Here is a 15718-nt window from a genome sequence, read left to right as displayed (position 1 = left end):
GCTTTTTAAATTGAAGAAGAGATACAGAACGGTTTTAGATACCATGTTCGAGTTGCTACCAAGGATGGCCAGGTAATTTTGTCCTCCACCAGGGGGAAAATACATTCATTACAGTATGCTTGTATTTTATCTGTAAAGTTTTGCATTATTTTTAATTTTGTTTTCCTTATTTTGTTTCTTTCCTTACAGCCTAGGCCTAACACTGCTTATTTTCTACTATTCCTTTTCCATTGTGGGCATGGAGTTCTTCTCAGGGGTGCTGTATCCCAACTGCTGCAAGTATGTGTGGTGTATCAGACTTTTGCTTTTTCCATTTGGCTATTTGGAATAAGTTGTAATACTTGTTTTAAAATTGTGGGTTTTAGCAATTGAAAGAAGCGGAGTTTGTGTAGCCGCATAAGTCATAAATAATGTCTCATAACATATTACTTCATTTGCTTGGCGACCCTTAATCGGAATTAAAGCGGAGTTCCACACAAAAATGGAACTTCCACTTTTCGGGCTGGGGGGGGGGGGGGGTGCAAATACCTGTACTGTATAAGCCAGGTATTTGCTCCCATTTCCAGGCATAGTCTACGCCTCTTCCTGTCCCCCCGCACTCTCTGCTGGGAGACACACGGGTCCCAGAGACAGCAGGGACCATTCGGATTGTGCAGCGCCACTCGCGCATGCGCATTGGGGAACCAGGAACTGAAGCCACAAGGATTCAGTTCCTGATTCCCTTACCGAAGATGGCGGCGGCAGCACCCGAGAGCTGAGGGAGAGATCGGCTTCAGGTGCCGACATCTCGAGCGCCCTGCAGAGGTAAGTGTTCTTATTTTAAAAGTCAGCAGCTGCAGTATGTGTAGCTGCTGACTTTAAAAAAAAAAAAAAATTTGGCGGACCTCCTCTTTAACCACTTCAATACTGGACACCATCAACCCCTACCTGCACAGGTCAGTTTTCAGATTTCAGCGCTTTAACACTTTGATGTTTCCAAAATCCTATCTTGGGGTATCCTCTCATGGAGCAAACTCAATAGCTCCTCTGCTGTTACTTCCAGCAATGTCTCCTGAAATCTGCATAGAACATTTTGCATCAAATACACTGTTATGGACGTTTATGTTTTTTATAAGTCTTCAATTTTTCTCACTTATCTATAGTTTATGTGTTCATGTATTATGAAGCACTCTATATAATTATCACATATGATTGTGATTTTGTCACCATTTTGATTCTGAGAGCTTTTTCACCATTTATAATAATTGGTTTATTAATTTCACCATTTATTCACCTGTCCAGCGCTGCACTTTCTATATTGCATTTTGTTTTTTGTGCCCTCATATCGGGGTTATAGTGCACAGCAGCAGGACCCTCTTTCATTCACATTTATTCACAGCTTATATGCACCTAGCGCAATTCTTTTTCTTTTTAACTTTTGTTGTATTCCCCTTATGTTTCCTATTTGTATGATTTATACTAAAACTAATTGACCTGTGATCGATGTTTCCTAAATTGCCCCGTATTTCCACATCCGTGATCAGGTCTGTATTATTGGTAATCAGTAGGTCTAGTAATGTAGTTTTGTTTCTAGTTGGTGCATTTACCAACTGACCCATGAAATTGTCCTGCAAGACATTTAGAAACTGGCGAGCCTCAGATGAATGCGTGGTACCTTCCACCCTAGTCTGGATAATGAAAATCCCCCATTATAGAGACCCTTCCCATTCTTGCCGCTAATCCAAATTGTGATAGGAGGGCCGCCTCCTAGGACTTGTTACTATACTTACCTTGGGTTTAGGTGCTTTAGTCAACCTACCACTAATGCCCCCAATATTACCATCTGGAATATGTTCCACGCTGAATATCTCTACCTCTGGACACCCCGCCCCCCCCCCCGTCGCCTAGTTTAAAAATCTCCCTCTGCCTTTCTGGTGTGGCGAGGTACCGGTAGTATTTCTGAGAATACTACCTTGGAGGTCCTATTCCTCACTTTAGCTCCTAAGTCTACTCCATCTTCCTCTGACTTTGTCATTGGTGCCAACGTGGACCATGACGACTGGGTCTTCCCCAGCCCCTCCCAGTAATCTGTCCACCAGATCCGTGATGTGCCAAACCTGAGCGCCTGGAGAACAACATACAGTTCGGCGCTTCATGTCTTTGTGACAGATTGCCCTCTCTGTCCTTCTAAGAATTGAGTCCCCCACCACCAGAATCCATCTTTCCTTTCCCTTGGCTTTACTCCCACCCTCACTGGAGGAGTTATTCCCCTGGCAGCTAGGGGAGTCAGCTGCAGCAGTGCTGGTCCCTGACTGGTTTCACCAATGTCCCTCAATGGGGCATACTTATTGGGATGTTCCAGCCGAGGACCGGCCTCCCTGACTCTTACCCCTCTGTCCTTCCTGACTGTCACCCATCTACTCTGGTGCCTGCCCCTCTTTATCTCCACCTGCCTCTGTGCTGGCCCCTACCCTACATTTTGGCTTAAATTTATCAATAAATTAGATTTTTTTTTTTTTTATTGGATGTGATATATATAGCAGGAAATAAAAAAACTTTTTTTTTTTTTCAAAACGGTCGGCATTATTTTGTTTTATAGCGCAAAAAAATAAACCGCAGAGGTGAGCAAATGCCACCAAAAAAAAAAAGCTCTAATTGTGGGGAAGAAAAAAGACATACATTTTATTTGGGTACAGTGCCGCACGACCGAGCAATTATCAGTTATCGTCAGCATGTGAATGGTAGTCAGGTACACTGACTGGTGGCAGTATGTGTTAAAATAAATACCTGACCTCAAGTGGGTAAATCTGGGGAGAAAATGTACTGTATATACTGTATTGTCCAGGTAGATGACTACACACACGTAGAAGAGGTCTTTGAAGATTTATTTGACAAATCGCTGGAAGATTGCAGGGAGGTTACAGAGGCAGAAAAGCATCACTTTGTATTTGTAGTGACCATCCCTGGTTAAACACAGTCTTCCACTCATTTCTCTTTGATGCAAATAAAGTCGTATAGGCCTTTTAGGTTTAGCTTTGTGAATATTTTGAAAGTGCTACGTAATAAGGAGCAGCGGGTAGTGGTTCTTGACAGTGATGGCATTAAGTCTGCAATGATCCTTTTGAATATTTCACAGAATGGGCAAGGGTAGAGGAGGGAAGTTTTTTGAATGATTGTTTTTTTTTTTTTTAAGCGTAACACCAGCTAGCATAATACCAGCACATTGTAAAAGGCTGTAGAGAGCAAGACAAACCACTAGGTGGTGTTATATTGCCTTATAGTTAAAAAGGGCAAAGAGCATCATGAAAATTTAAAAAAAAATATTTGAAACAGAAAAGGGGCAGGGTGCTGTGCATAATAATTTTAATGGAGGCGTGGCTGAGCAGCGATTGTAACAGGACGTGTGTACTGCTAAATATCTTTGAGGTGACCAGCAACAGACCCGTTTTACACCGCAAACAGTACCAGCAGATCGCCACAACACAGCGGCAGCTTTTAGGCAAGTTAATCCACTCGTCCCTATGGTTAAAAAGCTAAAAAGAAGCCCTTTCCTTCCCAGATCTGGCATTCCAAGATGGCGCCAGGTCTCAGCGCTCGGCAAAAGCAAAGTACAAGGAGGCCGCGCAGAAGTTTTTTGCGAGGTCCTCCCCGAAGGCCCCTTATGACTCCACTGCTAGGGATGACATATCCAGTGCACAGTCCGAAGCAGACGACACGGCGCCACTGGAGGATCCAACCGGCATGCTTGCTGAATGGGATAAACTAAGTGCGCAAACTGCCTCCCATACTGCGCCACCACCATCCCAAGGGGATGGCCCAGAACCCACTCTCAGATATAATGGTGGTAGTTACAGGCTGCACTACATCCGTCTTAACTGCTGAGATAAAGGGGGTGAAGGCAGAAGTGTCTTTCATAAGGCAGGACATGAACAATTATGGGAGAGGACCGCAGCCCTGGAGAGTCGAGTTAGTTCGGTGGAGGATGATATGGAGCCACTGCTGTGAATGTGAAGCAAAATTTGATGATGACAGCTCACCATGCTGCGCGCCTTAATGAATTAGAGAACAGGATGAGACGCAACAATGTGCGGGCAATCGGTATACCAGAAAGAGCAGAGGGGAAAAATCCTGTTGCTTTTATTGAATCATGGTTGCTCACAGTATTTGGGAAAGAATCCTTTACCCCCATGTTCTCTGTGGAGAGGGCGCACAGGGTGCCCATGCGCCCCCTACCTCCGGGACATCCACCTCACACATTCCTGTTCAAAATGTTAAATTACAAGGACAGAGATGTGATACTGTCCAGGGCACGGGGATTGAACAGAGCACTGGCTATGGATAATACTAGAATCTCCTTATTCCCAGACTACTCTGCGGAGGTGCAGAAGCAGAGGGCTAAATTAATGGATGTAAAACGTCGCCTCAGGTCCCTTAATCTGCAATATGCTATGCTCTTTCCTGCGAAGCTGCGAGTGGTGGCCAATGGAGAAGCACATTTCTTTTAAAAGCCATCTACTGTACTGCAACACAATGGCTGAACAGAGAGGAACATGGGCTCTGTGCATGCATCCCTCCGAGGCCTGCAATACCCTGAGAAAAGTGCTGTGTTTCTTTACTCTCTGGGAATCGGAGAAGGTCACCTCTACACTACCGACGTACAGGCGGATCACAGATGGCAAGTTTTCAATGCAATCTTCCTTTGTTAAATTCTGCTGTTAGTGAAGCTCGCTGTAACAGCTTTGAACTTCCACAGTTTCCCCCATGGAAGCCCCTAGTGGGCAGTTCAAAGCACCAGTTTTGCTGTGGTGGTCCATGGTGGTCCACAAAGTGTTTGCAAAAAGTTACTACTATTTGAGTTTGTTCTTCATACCTTCTTTGTTTTTTGTACCAACCTCTCCACGCATCTTTTCCAGTTTTCTATGTGTTCGCCAGGATGCTTATTCCTCCACCCTCCTTACCACGACTAATCTTCATTGTGGGGTCATGCACACATGGGGCATGGGCACAACACTAATGCCTTTATCATAGCGTGGCTTCAAGGAGCTAGGATACGCTAAAGGCCCCTTTAATGGCTGCCCAATACTCGATTCACGATTTGATGGCTAACACAATACGGATCCTGTCCTGGAACGTTCGAGGCCTTGGCAACCCGGTGAAACAGTTGGCTGTCTTTCGAAATGTCAAGCGCCAGAAAGCGGGAATTGTTTGTCTGCAAGAAACTCACTTGCCTCCTAATATACCACACAATTTATCACCACGGATATTTCGTTCCCAATATCATGCAACATACGCATCGTTTGCTAGAGGTGTGAGTATAATGGTGAGAACGGGGACTGACTTTACAAGCAATCAAGTGTTGATCGATACTAATGGTCGTCCTATGTAAGCTGTATGCGGTGTCATGTATAATTGCAGGAGTGTACATCCCTCCGCCAGTCTTAGCGGAGGTCCTAAAAACATTGGCAAGCTTTATGGCCCAGTACCCTGCTACCCCATTGCTAGCAATGGGAGACTACAATAACCTGCTTGATATCCACTGGGGATAAATTGTCCCCCACGCCTCAAAACCCCTCCCTGCCTGGGAGACCTACCCCCTTTGCTCGCCTGGTGGGGAAGCTCAGCCTGACGGACGTGTGGAGGTTGAGACACCCAAACACAAAAATGTTTTCATGCCATTCAGCTACTTATGATGGTCTATCCAGGATAGATCTAGGTTTGGGAAATCAATCCATTCTTTCATTTGTAGCTGCCTCCCAATATGAGCAAAGGCATATCTCAGATCATTCCCCTTTCTGGGTGGAGCTGACATTCCCGATCTCACATTGTTTCCCGATCCAGACCCCATCCCTGAGTTGTTGACATCCTTCTTCCACTCTAACATAGATTCGGCAGCTATAGGGGTAGTGTGGGATGCAGCTAAGGCCTTTATGAGAGGTCAATTTATATATCTCGGTAATAACATTAAAAGGCATGGGAAACTCCTATTTTGAAAGAAGCGGAGAGAGCGGAGGAAGCTTATGTTAACAATCCTGTGGATGATACCAAGAGGGCTTGGCTAGCAGCACAGTTGATGTCACGACAGGTTGAACTTCAGTTAGCAGAAAATAAGCGTTTCTTCTTACAAAAAAAGCATTACAAAGAAGGAGAGAATACAGGCCACATGTTAGCGATGTTGATATGTAACCAACAAGGTTCGGCACATATTGAAAAATTACAGGATCAGAGGGCCAAATTCAGACCTCTACACAAGAAATTCTACAGTTTTGTTTGTTTTACAGTGAGTTATGCACATCTAAAGTACACTCTTCAGGGAATGATATAGCCTCCTTCCTAGACAAATGTTCTCTGCCATTTCTGTCAGATCAGGATGAAAAAATGCTGAATGACCCAATCACAGAGGAGAAACTCCTTCTGGCCTTAAAGCAAGCCCCCAATGGGAAATCCCCTGGAGCAGATGGCCTCTCTGTGGAGGTATATGAGCAGTATGTCACAGAACTGATACCTATTTTACTTAAAGTGTATAATGAGGCTCTAGAGACAGGAAAACTGCCTGCGTCAGTGAATGAGGCTATTGTCCTATTGAAAGCGGGTAAATATGCTCTGTTGGCGGATTCTTATAGACCATTCTCCCTGTTAACATCGGCTGAAAACTTTTGGCCAAGGTGTTGGCAACTAGATTGTCGAAAGTCATCCATAAGATAGTTCACAGGGATCAATGTGGATTCATTCCTGCCCACACTACAGCTCAAAATCTCAGATGCTTGTTCCTGAACCTACAGATACCGACTGATAATACAGGAAACAGAGCGATATTTTTGCTGGACGCTGCCAAGGCTTTCGACAGTGTGGAATGGCACTATCTGTGGGATGTCTTGGAGCCTTTTAGAGTGGGTAAAACCTTTATCAAATGGATATAAGTACTGTACGCTGACCCTACTGCCTGCATTAGAGTCAACGGGGAGCTCACAGGGGCACTAGGCAGGGGTGCCCTTTGTCACCCCTGCTATTTGCCCTGGCACTGGAGCCCTTGGCTGCTCGTATTCGTGCATCACCGAAGATAGTGGGATTTAAGAGAGGTCAGAGACCTGATGTTGTCTTGCTATACACAGACGACACTCTGTTATATCTGGGTGATACACAGGAGTCACTGAAGGGGCTGTGATGTCGCTCATTGATGACTTTGGTAAACTGTCGGGATTCTTCATAAATTGGAATAAGTCAGTACTTTTGCTGTTGGACCCACTTCAGTATCCACTCCTGGAATGCGCAAGGGCAGTGGAGGTGGTTTCAAACTTCAAATATCTGGGAATACAGATCTCACCTGACCCAACCGAATATATCCGTCTGAACTTATCGGTGAAAGGAAGGATCAATTTAATAAAAATGGCGTGGGCCCCCCAGTTGCTATACGTCTTTAATAACTCCCCAATATGGATTCCTCATAAGATTCCTCGGATAGATTCGCAGTTTAGGGAATTAATTTGGCGTAAGAAGACAGCCTGCATTAGATTGTCCACACTACAAATGGGAAAGGATCAGGGGGGTTTGGTGGTACCACACTCTAGAACCTACTATATAGCGTCTCAGCTGCAACAGTTGGGAAGTTGGGGATTAATGGACCCATTAGACTCAATCAGGAACCTGCTTTTCCTTGAGGAGTCGGACTACTCCGCTCTAGCTTATTTAGAAGGAGGCTTTCCTCATCTGCCGTCAGATTTCCCAACAGTTATGATCGCACATTCCGACAACAAAATCCATGTTTTTTTTCCGACGGATGTTGGCTCAAACTTGTCTTGCATACACACGGTCACAAAAATGTTTTTGGAAATTCCGAACGTCAAGAACGCGGTGACGTACAACCAGCCGAGAAAAATGAAGTTCAATAGCCAGTGCGGCTCTTCTGCTTGATTCCGAGCATGCGTGGAATTTTGTGCGTCGGAATTGTGTACACACGATCTGAATTTCTGACAACGGATTTTGTTGATCTCAAATTTTGTTTGTCGGAAATTCCGATGGAAAATGTCCGATGCAGCCTACACACGGTCAGAATTTCCGACCACAAGCTCCCATCGAACATTTGTTGTCAGAAATTCCGACCATGTGTATGCGGCATAACCCTGCTGAAAAACTTGTGGAACTATACCAAGACAAATCTAAAGGTGTCAGGCTTTCTGTCCTGTACTCCACTTTGACGTAACCCTCACTATAAGAAACTACTAAAATTAGAAGGATTCCGTGAATTGAATAATAAAGGGATTAAATATATTTCTCAATTATATCAGGGGACTGAACTGAAAGCCTTTATAGAGATACAACATGACTATGAAATCCCGACGAAACAATTTTACAAATACCTACAACTGCGACATGCCCTGCACGTGCAGGCTCGGGTCTCAAAACTTATATTGACAGCACACCCCATCATAGAAGAGGTATTCATGGATCCTGACAAGAAAGGCATGATCTTCCAGGCCTATTCTATGCTACTAGGTGCTCTGCAGGGGACATCAGATATGCCATGCAAGAGGGGTTGGGAGAGAGATCTGGGCAATATAGACGGAGAGCTCTGGGAGGCTTGCCTAAATGCTGCTCCCTTGGTGTCTCTCGGCATCGCAGAAGTTATCTCATCTCTTTCTTCTCCACAGAACTTATAGAACACCCCAACATCTGCATAAATGGGGATATAGAGATAGCCTATTATGCCTGAAATGTCAAAGGGAACATGGGGACTTACTACATATGTTATGGAAAGCTTTTTCGTTATTGGACAGAGGTTATATCTACAATACCCCAGGTTTATAACTGCCAGTTGAAGAGAGATCCTGTTGTCTGTCTGTTGGGAGCACTGGGGGAGGATACCCTGAATCCAAATGAACAAATATCTATATTGCGGTTACTGTACATCGCACGAAAATGAATTGCGAGGTGTTGGATTTCTCCCAGGGTGCCTACCAGGGGACAATGGATAGAACAGGTTAATTCTACGATAATTAGAGGAAAATTGACCTACCCGCATAGAAAAGCCCCTAAAAAATTCTCTATTTGGCAATCATGGTTAGATGTTCCAGGCCTTGCAGCACATCAACTAGTGCTGAATAGATTGTAGGAGGAATGAGACACATTAGGTGAAGACATAGTCAGATGATGAGAGGTTGGTATGCGCTACTGTTTTTCTATTCCGCAAATGTTCACAAGTTGTTTCTCCCTTTTTTTTCTTCTATTTTCTTTTTTAATTGTAGAATCTATTTTCTCATTGAATAATTTTATACAGCTGCAAAAAATTTTTACCTATGCAAAAAACATGCATATTTCTGTTGTATAACATTCAGGCATTATGTATAACTTTTGTTGGACAGTTCTTCAGAGGTTCTGTACTGGGGCATTTTTTGTAATATTTCACAAAGTAATGTAAAACGCATATTTGATGCAGTCTGTTAAAATGTCATGTGTTTCTTTCACAATAAAAACTATTTTCAGATTCAAAAAGAAAAATAATTTTAATGTGTGTAAGTACAATATATTACATGAATAATGAATAAAATGATATGAAACTGTTAATAAACATTAGAAAAATGAGTAGAAATTGATAAGAATTATGTTTTTCTGGGGTAACACTGTAGGTCCTATGTTAAGTTGCAAGCAACTCTTCTTATTCGTACAGTACAAGACACATGCTCCTTTAATTCCTGGCCATGGGTTATATGCTGCCACTTTCAGGTGAGGACACGGACAAAAAAGTTTTGACAGCCCATATAACCCCTCCCACTCCCAGCAATTCTCAAATTTTTGTGAGTGTGCTTAGGTGATGGACAACACAATTAGTGAAAGATTGAAGTAGGGATGCACCGATACCATTTTTTTTTTTTTTTGTACAAGTACCAATATTTTTTTTTAAAACTCACTGATGCCAATTACCGATACCTACCGCAACTGTTATGTTTATACTTTAGCTGTCAGCAATGATACAAAGCGTTAAAAAGTTATTTACAAATTACATTTTTTTTTTCAATGTGAAACGTCTAAATACATGTTTAATGGTGTAAAAGAATCAATAAACAAAGCAAACAAAAAAAGTTTTAATTATTAATAGTTTATAAAATAGAAGAGAACAAAAAAATCAGCAGGAAAATGATAATAAAATGGAGGAGAATAATGAGTTAATTAAGGCTGATTAGAGTAAATTAAGGGTTAATAAGGGGTTAAACAGAGGAACAGTTAATTAAAAAAAAAAAAATATATATATATATATATATATATATATATATTTTTTTTTTTTTCAACTTGACAAGTTGCTTTAACCACTTATTGGCCGCCCCACGCAGATATACTGTGGCAGGGTGGCCCTCCTGCGCGAAATCGCATACCTGTACGTGATTTTGTGCACAGGGTCTGGTGTGCACGCGCTGCCGGCTACCAATTACCACTGTGATTGGACACAGTGGGACCCGCCAATCGTGCTGAAAAGAGGCAAACCGGCGGTCTGTCTATGTAAACAAGGCAGACTGCCGTTCTGCCAGAGGGGAAAAGGGAGCTCTTGTGTTTCTGCTAAGCACAAACACAGATCTCTGTTTAACTTTAGTCAAAGCACATCCCCCACAGTTAGAAAGCACCCCCTGTAACCTTTTGCTTGCCCCTGATGTTAACCCCTTCCCTGCCAGTGCCAAGTTGATGTTTTTTTAGCACTGATCACTGTTTTGGTGTCACTGGTCCCCAAAAAGTCACTTAGTGTCAGATTTGTCCACTGCAATGTTGCAGTCCCACTAAAATTTGCCAAATGCCGCCATTGCTAGTTTAAAAAAAATAAAATAAAATTTCTAAAAAATATCCCACAGTTTGTAGACTAAACTTTTGCGCAACTCAATCAATATACTCTGCTTGGGATTTTTTTTTTTTTTTAGGGAATTGATGAGCACATTTTATTTTTTACTTTTTTGTTATTGGGTATGTTTTATAGCAAAGGAAAAAAAAATGTCAGTCTTTTTTTGTTTATAGCGCAAAAAATAAAAACCACAGATATGATACCACCAAAGGAAAGCTCTATTTGTGGGGGAAAAAGGTATTTTTTGGTACAGCGTTCCACGACTGCGCAATTGTCATTTAAAGCAATGCAGTGCCGTATCACAAAAAATGGCTTAGTCATAAAGGGGGAAAAACTTATTTTGCAGATCGAAGTTCATCTCTTTAGTGTACACTTCATCTGTCAACAGGAGAACCCCACTGACAGCTGATTGAGTCATCATTTTTTTTAAGGTTGAGTTCTACTCAAAAGTGGAACTTGCGCTTGTCTGTCTCCTTCCCCCCTCCCGTGCCATATTTGGCACCTTTCGGGGGGAGGGGGGAAGGAAGGGGGACCTGAAGTTTGGCCCCCTCCTCCTTCCTCCGCCTCCGGGCCAATTAGTGTTGCTTTGTGGATGCACAGTAGAGAACCAGCTGTGAAGCCAAAAGGACCCGACCACTGATCCTGAAAATCGGCTGGGGTGCCAACATCGTGGGAACACTGGACAGGTAAGTGTCCTAATATTAAAAGTCAGCAGCTACACTATTTGTAGCGGCTGACGATTAATTTTTCATGGGGGGCGGAACACCTCTTTAAGGACGCAGCAGCCCCGCTCCTTAACAACCGGTAATTGCCAGCTCTTTTTTTTTTTTTTTACATTTCAGCAGTCAGTGGGGGAATCCCACTGTCACCTGAAAGAACCAAGTCTGAATGTTTCGGTCTCAGGTATCGGAGCATTTGCACGAGTACCGATACTCGTGCAATTGCTTAGTATCATAACCGATACCGGTATCAGTGCAACCCTAGATTGAAGAATACACTTGGTTCGTAACTCAGAAATTTCTTCTCCTCCTCCTAGTTGCATCAATACCACTGCAGAAAAATGATTTTAACTTCTGGATCGGTGGTCCTTTGGCAACTGACTCAGGGAACTATACCCAGATTTAGCCAAATGGAAGACTGATTTGTAATGTTGCCAGTGGCAGCGCACTCTGTGTTTGGTGTTCGCTTTTGGTACAGCAGTGCAACACCATGTAGTTATGTGAAAGTACAAAAAAATAGAGGGAGGCAAAAGCAGCACCGACTATGTGTAATTTATTAGAGATTTTTATATAGTTTCTGAATTCCCCTTTGGAGGCCTGGCATACTTTGTGCAGTTCAGTATCTGGGTGTGCACTTTGCAGTCCGCACACACAGTCTTTACAACACTGTGAGATTGATTTACTAAAACTGGAGAATGCAGAATCTGATGCAGCTCTGGTTAGAAACCAATCAGCTTCCAGGTTTTTTTTGTCACAGTTTAATTGAACAAGCTAAAGTTAGAAGCTGATTAGCTACCATGCACAGTTGTACCAGATTTTATACTCTACACTTTTAGTAAATCAATCCCTATGCAGTTATCCACAGAGTGCTCTACAAGTCCAGGGCAGTGGCGATCCAAATCCTTATAGTTCCAGTAACTTTAGACCCTCTCCTTCTAGTGGACAAGGTGCATCCCTGTTTGAAGCTAGACCTGTCCCCTCCTGCTAGACCTAAGGTCACCAATATGGGATCTCTTCTCAAGATCGGGAAATTAACTAGGTCTTTCTGGTTCAACTATTAGTAGGGGGTTTGCACAGCAGTGCCCAACTTGAGGAGGCCTACCACAACAAAAAGTGGAAAGTGCCTGTGTTGGATCCAGCTATTTTCTGGCACAGCCTTTACCTTGGTATATGAAGAGCACCAGGCATTACCAAGAAGGTAATTCACTGACCGGAGCCACCATTACAAATGATGGCATCAGTCAGTGGCTTACCTTGGTGAGTGTGTGGACAGTTTGTACAAAACATTTTGAAAGGATTCCTTTTGATGGAGAACAACTCTTCAGAGATACCATACACCATTATTAGGAAAGTTATGGGCAGAAAGAGCACAGTCTTACCTAGTAAGAAGAATGCTGAGGTGTCTATGCCTATCTCCCCCTCAAACCTCCACCCATCTCCTGAAAATATCTGAGACCTACATTTGTATCTGATTGGCATGAAGCAACTATCTGCTGACACCGGGGGATGTAAACAGTGGTCTACTTTTTCCTACATGTGGCTATAATTGGAATTAGTGTTTCTGGGCGTTTTATAAGGGGAATAGATTTTTTAAACATTATCCATGCATACTTGGCCATGTAGGCAACTATTGAGACATAATCAATGACATGGCCAATAAATTGTCCTTTATTGCTAAGTTAACCACAATACTAAAGGTCTGTTTATAAATGAACGCAGCTTTCGCCAAACATTCTCTAGTGGAGAATCATTCACTGCTATTTAAAATACATGGAACTGTAACATTCTCCTGAAGAGAATGTTTGCTAAATTTCAGATTCATTGATTTATAAATATTCCCCTTAGTATAGTAATATGACAATGTTGGCTTTAGTATATGCATGTGACCAATAATAGTGGTGGTGCACACCAACAACCATAAATCGGTAAGATTCACTGCAGGTCTTCATCCTAGACCCCATACACAGGCCCCTGACCCATAAAACACATTGAGTGACACTCATATTACTGGCATTATGCATTTCTCAAGCACACAATCAAGGAACTGCTATTCCCATTGCCAGGCACAGGGGACAGCTGAAAGGATACAGGAGTACCACAGCTGCAGAACAAGAGATAGAAGTAGGCATGACGCCCCATGTCAAGGTTGGACATCTCCCTATACAGGCAGTCCCCGGGTTACAAAAAAGATAGGTTCTGTAGGTTTGTTCTTAAGTTGAATTTGAATGTAAGGTGGAACAGGTATATTTTTTTTTAAGTGTAACTCCAGACAAAAAAATGTGTACGTTTTTTTGGATAGCATAGGGAAGGGTTAACACCCCTGTAACATTTGTTTTGCTGTCTGTGCCCCTGTTCAGAAGATTTTACCTCACTTTCCTTCCCTGTGACAGTTTGATTTTGAAAATGTTGGGTTGTCATGGAAACAAGGATTGGTGATAAAGCGCCAGTGGGGAAAAAAAGCTTTTTCCATGATAACTCTTACAGGAGTAAATTTCCCTTCCTAGGGGTAGATTTTTTTTTTTTCTCACTTCCTGTTGTCTCCCTCCGTTTGTAAGTATGATTTGGATAGTTTGTAGGGACTGCCTGTACATGTTCAGAGCATTAGACACTCATCTCTAATATCTCTCTCTGCACCGCCTCTCCTTCTGTCTGCAGCCGCTGCAGGGGAGAGACAATAGCTACATGTCTCGTGCTCGTAACAATATTTCAACACTGGAATAGCAATTTGATTAATGAGAGTGGAGTTGGCCTGAATAGGGAAGCAAAAGAGCAGGATGGGCTGACCTGATGGGGCCCAGCACGAGTGCGCTACTTGTACCCCCTAATTGGCAGCCATGCTACAGACTATATCTATTCAGCTTACCTTCTTTGAGAAGGCTTGGGTCCGTCCTCCCTTGCATTTTCTATTTCCTCCTCTCCCCCTCATGCTCCACCCCTGGCTGCCGGCCCCCCAACACCTCCTGCTCTAAGTCAAATTTGCCAGGCTGAGGAAGGGGGCAGGTTACAGTGGTTTCTCATTGGCTCAGGAGGCAGGGGAAGGCAGAGCAACTTTTGAGTTGGAATTTTTACGGACACACTACACATTCATGGGCAGGATTAAAAATCAGCGAGTTTTACTATTTATACGAATTTATATGAATGATAACCGCACTTAGGATAGAGAAAAAAATATTAAGTAAAAAAACAAATAAATATAGGTTGCTGCCTCCCCTAATAGAGCTCCCCTAGGGAAGCTCTAAGTAATAGAAAACAACAAATAAAAACGAGGGGGTATGTGACGCTACCTAATAAGTATAAATGTATATGGGGGATGGGAAGACAACACAGTGGATGTATAACCTACACCGGTGCACATTACATGCAGTTCCAATTTGCAATAGATAACCAGTGTCTAATCTATGGATAAGCCTATGGAGTGTATATGGATGTGTAACAAACAAACATACCCTATACAGCATGTGTTTGAACTGCCGTACAGGGTGGCTCCTAATTACGGTAACCACAGAGCACGACCCAGAAGTGCCTGGTGTGTATGTGTGCGTGTGTATATATATCCATATATGGTCCATATATCCATATATGGTGTGTATGTATTAAACATCCACTGTGTTGTCTTCCCATCCCCCATATACATTTATACTTATTAGGTAGCGCCACATACCCCCTCATTTTTATTTGTTGATTTTTACTATCTGTCTGTGATTTTACAGACGATTGGCACCCCTGTTCCCTTGTTTTTTCCCCGTTGGCATTGTTTACTATGTTGCCCACCCCTTAGTAGTTTTGCTTGGAGATGTCCCATGATCAAATCCTAAAGGAGCCTGTATAAGGACTTTTGACTTCCTGTATTATCCTTTTCTTGGAGTACAGTACAAGACACAGGCCACCCTTCCCATTGTTCTGGCAGTTTCCTCTGATTACTTGATAAAACCAAAATGAGGATTGCTGGAAGTGGGAACTTTGCTAGTGTCCTCACCTGAAAGTGGCAGCATAGAACGCACAGTTAGGGCTTAGGGTAGCCTGTGTCCTGTACTAAACTCCAAGAAAACGATTTTACAGGTAATGCAAAAATCCTTATTTATCAATCACCGGTACCGGTATCACTGTTTAGCCTAATCCTTCCATAATAATTACTGGTTTTGAGCTTTTACTGTTCACTTTATATTTTGTGTCAGGCATTAATTATGTGATTCTGTTTGAC

The 15718-nt window shown here is 42.8% G+C and overlaps 1 protein-coding gene across 2 annotated transcripts in view; it reads left to right on the top strand.

Moving 5' to 3' along the window:
• TPCN1 (two pore segment channel 1) overlaps positions 1-15718 on the top strand; it is a 247447-nt gene that overhangs the window by 191075 nt on the left and 40654 nt on the right. For both annotated transcript variants that reach the window (XM_073630364.1, XM_073630356.1), the window contains 2 exons: positions 1-72; positions 190-279. In XM_073630364.1, the coding sequence (XP_073486465.1) occupies positions 1-72; positions 190-279 (162 nt within the window). The remainder of the gene's footprint in view (positions 73-189; positions 280-15718) is intronic.

Source organism: Aquarana catesbeiana, linkage group LG01 (assembly GCF_042186555.1).
Source record: "Aquarana catesbeiana isolate 2022-GZ linkage group LG01, ASM4218655v1, whole genome shotgun sequence".
Lineage (NCBI taxonomy): Eukaryota > Metazoa > Chordata > Amphibia > Anura > Ranidae > Aquarana > Aquarana catesbeiana.
Note: the sequence above shows the minus strand (reverse complement) of the source record. Positions and strands in the feature narration are given on the sequence as shown.